Source organism: Limanda limanda, chromosome 1 (assembly GCF_963576545.1).
Source record: "Limanda limanda chromosome 1, fLimLim1.1, whole genome shotgun sequence".
In the NCBI taxonomy this organism is placed as follows: Eukaryota; Metazoa; Chordata; class Actinopteri; order Pleuronectiformes; family Pleuronectidae; genus Limanda; species Limanda limanda.
In genome coordinates, this window is record NC_083636.1 from 25,266,714 (window position 1) to 25,271,698 (window position 4,985).

The 4,985-nt window shown below is 41.6% G+C and overlaps 1 protein-coding gene across 3 annotated transcripts in view; it reads left to right on the top strand.

The window, feature by feature from the left end:
• Window positions 1-4,515, top strand: part of LOC133006624 (membrane-associated phosphatidylinositol transfer protein 2) — a 27,137-nt gene extending 22,622 nt beyond the window's left edge. For all 3 annotated transcript variants that reach the window (XM_061075677.1, XM_061075679.1, XM_061075678.1), the window contains 8 exons: window positions 11-159; window positions 902-1,018; window positions 1,541-1,657; window positions 1,794-1,942; window positions 2,250-2,399; window positions 3,280-3,463; window positions 3,553-3,681; window positions 4,147-4,515. In XM_061075677.1, the coding sequence (XP_060931660.1) occupies window positions 11-159; window positions 902-1,018; window positions 1,541-1,657; window positions 1,794-1,942; window positions 2,250-2,399; window positions 3,280-3,463; window positions 3,553-3,681; window positions 4,147-4,515 (1,364 nt within the window). The remainder of the gene's footprint in view (window positions 1-10; window positions 160-901; window positions 1,019-1,540; window positions 1,658-1,793; window positions 1,943-2,249; window positions 2,400-3,279; window positions 3,464-3,552; window positions 3,682-4,146) is intronic.
• Window positions 4,516-4,985: the final 470 nt, after the last annotated feature.

Genomic DNA, 4,985 nt, shown 5'->3' on the forward strand with positions numbered 1-4,985 from the left:
TCTCCTGCAGTTGCATCTCGGTGGTGGGGCGGGAAGAGGATGGACTACGCCCTGTACTGTCCCGATGCCCTGACAGCGTTTCCAACAGTGGCTCTGCCTCATCTCTTCCATGCCTCCTACTGGGAGTCTACAGATGTGGTCTCCTTCCTGCTTAGACAGGTACATAGAGTCATCTGATCCTGAAATTTGAATATGTCTTAACTCCTAGGCATTTCAAGTTGTCATATATAAATGTTTTCAATGCTAATGACGTGATTCCTATGATGGGAAAGTTGGTCCATTGCTTTCTTCCTGAATTATTAAGCTCATAACCAGAGAGTGGATTGCCATGGCAATGAGTAGACAGTAATATTCCTCAGTAGATGAATCATAGTGACTTTGGTGATGTCATGAATTTTTGTAATTTCGATTTTTAGTGGAATGTCTCAAAAACCATTGGAAAGAAGTTTTTCACAGATTATTGTTTTTATAGAAATATTGGCCCCTTGAGGGTGACTCTGAGTAGGTCCATAATTTTCAGTTATTCAGTGAAATATCTCATCTACACGATTTACAAGACATTCATGTTTCTAGACCGACAGTGAATCTAACTGACTTTGGTTTCCTCTGACTAGTGCCACCAGCAGCTGACAGTGAACAAGTTTACATGCAGCTAATATATGCCAGTTTTGAGTCTTATACTAGTTTTGATATAATTGGGGATATAGTTATTAGATAGTCTGTGTGCAGTTTTATCTATATGATCTCAGCTGTAAATCATGATATTTCACACCATTAGTTATAATATCAAATAACTAATCAAAACTAAGTACAAACTGTTGAATTTCAATGTGATGGGAACTACCTAAAGAGACAGAGAAAATTGTATGTGTGATGTTTTCTTTGATCCTTTTCTTTAAAGGTGATGAGACATGAGAACTCCAGTATTTTGGAGCTGGACGGCAAAGAAGTGACTGAATTTACTCCATCCAAGCCTCGTGAGAAGTGGCTCCGCAAGAGGACTCATGTTAAGATTAGAGTAAGATCTGTGTGTGTTTCTAATGCAACGCCTACAGAGAATGTTCTGGACTAAGAGGAAATACAGAACTACTTCATAACCTGTTTTTCTCATTTAGTTAACTCCTACAGTAATCCCATTGCTTATCAAAGACAATACAAAGTATTAGAGAAATTACAGAATTTTATACTTGGTTTAAATATATCCTTATTTGTTTTCTTTTGTGTTAACCATTTCTCTGTACTACTGTAACAAATTACCCCTTATCTTATATAATGTTTTGTTATCTTTTCCTATCTTAAATATAGAGGAGTACATGTTTGTGTTACATTGTTGAGATGATCAAAGGATATAGGTTTGCTTTCAGAAATATTGCAGTATTAGTAAATGAAGTATCTTAATACTTTACTCTACATTTATATAGTGTAATTTATAAACAGTAAAAAGATGCGTTTAAAGAAAGTATGACTGAATGAATGAAACTGGAAAGGTAAAAATTTGAAAACCTAACTGTGCTCCTTATTTTGCCCTCTTCTGTCTCAGAACGTGACAGCGAACCATCGCTTGAACGATGCTGTGTTCACGGAGGACGGAGCCCAGATGGTGATGGGTCGTTTCATGTACGGCCCTCTGGACATGGTTACCCTCACTGGAGAGAAGGTAATGACACACTCAGCTGTGATGAACCAGAAACAATACACCAGTTATGTCATCAAGTCCTCCTCTGTGTCATTAAGGTCATTCGGCAATTCGGTGTTGTGCTGAAATGATCTTTGTGGTTTTCTTTTTCTTGCAGATTGACATCCACATAATGACCCAGCCTCCCTCTGGAGAGTGGGTGTGCTTTAACACAGAGCTCACTAACAGCAGTGGACGTGTCTCTTATGTCATCCCTGAGAGCAAAAAGCTGGCTGTTGGCGTGTATCCTGTCAAAATGGTGGTCCGGTATGAAAAATCATTGTTATTTCACATTTAAAAAAATCTTGTTTTATATTATCTGTTCATTACAGAATATGGGCTATACAAATAAAATGTGATCAAATGATTGATTGATAGAATTCTGGATCATTTTCAACCAGGGTTGTGGTAACAGCTCATTGGGTTGTGGTGGCATCAATAATTTGTAGAATGAATGTATGGCCACAATGAATGCAGGCTGTCCTGGGCCCCCTGGGAGATTAGGCCACTGATATTTGATCTAAACTTTTCTTTTCAATCTCTCTCTTCCTCCCTTTTGCTGTCTCTCAACCAGGGGTGACCACACATCTGCAGACAGTTATCTAACTGTTTTACCACGGGGAACTGAGTTTGTAGTGTTCAGTATTGACGGGTCATTTGCTGCCAGTGTGTCTATCATGGGCAGCGACCCAAAGGTTCGAGCTGGAGCTGTGGATGTGGTGAGGTAAGGATCAGAACTCCCTGTAGGTCTATTCTGCAATAATATGAAGCTACATAGCAGGTGTCTAGATAACTAAGTTATAAAGCACCCTTGATAAAAAATATGCTTTGTGTTTATTTGAAAACCACTAAGGCAGATATTTCATGTGAATATAGTAAAATTCTAACTTTTCTGAAGGAGTTGGTTTTTTATCTGTATTAAAAAGGAACTAATCTCAGTATAAATCTGTAAATCTGCAGTCGATGTGTGTTGATGATGCTAAATGTAACAATATTTTTAGCTTGATACATGGATTTCCTCAAGGAAGCAATTTGGGCCCTGTTCTTTTTCTTTGTACATACTTCATCTGGGCAAGATTATCAATCACAGTAATCCCTGTTATTCAGATGGTTCAGGATTATTTGTTTTTATTCTTGATTACTGTCTTATTTGGATGAGTAAAATAAATACTCAAAATAAGAGACTCTGATTTACAGAGGGTTGAGATGCATTTTCTTTGTTTTGCTCTCTCCTAACAGATTGGGTCTTGGAGTGATTTTTGACTCACATCTAGCTAAACGTTTTCTTACGTGAAATGCTTAAATCAGAGCATTCCTGACTAAGAATAGAAATGCTTTTGTTACCAATTTTTCAGATATTGCAATTCCCTCTCAAAATAATTACAAAAAAATGTCTACAAAAATTTGAGCTCACTCTTTGAGAAATCAAAAAAGCATGCCATAACTGCACTCTCAATGAATGATGACTTCATTTTTAATACTGTTGTACATTGTATGTACGCTGCATGAACCATGCTAAACAAATCATGATAATTCTAATAACCTATTACTTAATGAATCCATTCCTCTCAGCATTAACTCATAATCATCTTTATCATTTCCAGGTATTGGCAGGACCTGGGCTATTTGATTGTGTATGTAACGGGTCGTCCTGACATGCAGAAGCAGCGTGTGGTGGCCTGGCTCTCTCAGCACAACTTTCCTCACGGAATCGTCTCCTTCTGCGACGGCCTGGTTCACGACCCCCTGCGACACAAGGCCAACTTCCTCAAAACCCTCATCAACGAGGTAAGAGAGGCGTGGCGGTGTGAGTCTGAGGCCGTGATATAATTATAACCACTTGAAGTCTCTAAAATCGGACCTTCCTCTCTGATCAGGCCCACATGAGGATCTTTGCAGCGTACGGATCCACCAAGGACATCTCGGTGTACACGTCTATCGGCCTGCCTCCGTTCAATATCTACATAGTGGGAAGACCCACAAAGAAAATGCAGCAACAGTGTCAGGTAAGGAATAAATCAGGACGTTACATTCATGTGCTCACATTTACTGAACAACGCAGCAGACAGTGAGCGCATGACTAGAGGCCTTTAACCATTTCAAATATAAATTATTAATAAGCATCTGGGACTTGTTTGACTCCCATGACAAAAGAAAATCACATCTGCAGCTGGAACATGAGATAGGAGCTTAGCAGTGTAATGGGTGCTTAGACTGAGGACGAGTTACTAATAAATAATGTACTCCTGTAAGGTTGAATGTTTCCCAGCAGGGCCCCTCCAAAGGGTCAGAGGGTTAATCCGAGGGGTCATGAGTACTCACTTAGTACTTCTGTGACCACACTGTTATTATAATCTGTTTTTGACAGGATATGAATGTTTTTTTTTAAATTATTATCATGTGTATTGGTGCTTTTCTAGCTGTCTGTAGGGATTAATAAAACCAATGCTGACTGATCATGTTTCTTCCAGTTCATCTCGGACGGCTATGCTGCCCACCTGTCCCAGCTGGAGTACAACCAGAGGTCTCGTCCCGCCAAGTCCGCCAGCGCCCGCATGGTCCTCCGCAAGAGCAGCTTTGGCCTGGGTGCAGCCGGAGGCGATTTCCTCCGTAAACGCAACCACATCTTTCGCAGCATCACCTCTCAGCAGCCCGGGGGAGCTGGCTCGGCCACCCCCAGCCAGCCGGGCCGGACTGAGCGTACACTGAGCCAGTGCGAGATGGAGCGCGATCGGGGGGTCCCGGCAGGCGCCCAGAGAAGTATGAGCATAGCTGCAGGGTGCTGGGGCCGCAGCGGGAGCACCAAGGAGGGCAGCGGAGGGCTACTCGGCCCTAAATGATTGGAATGAGGGGTTGAGGTGTCAGAGGCCTGGGCCACCATGATCTCTGGACGAGTCAAAGGTGGGATGAAGAGGGGAGAGCTTGTATTTTAGGAATCAGAGATAGGTGATGGATGTAGCAGACACAACACACACTGATTGGGTCAGGAGAGAATGAGGATAGTAGAAAAGGGAAGGAAGGATACTGAGGGATCTGTTCAGGAGGAGTGGACTAATCAGGCCAAGTGGGATCCAGCGAAGAAAAGACGATTCTGTAGCATGACTCTTTTACAGTAATACTTTTTATAGGGTACGTCACTAACTATTGACAAATGACAATGGAAGGATTAAGAGAAATATTGTAAGCCTTAAATTATTCTCGTATAACGGGACCCCCCCCTTCACTCCCCACTTCCTGAACACATACATGCCCAAGCATTCACACTCATGAGCTCAGGACGCACTGCAGCCCGACTCATCTTCAGAGAGAC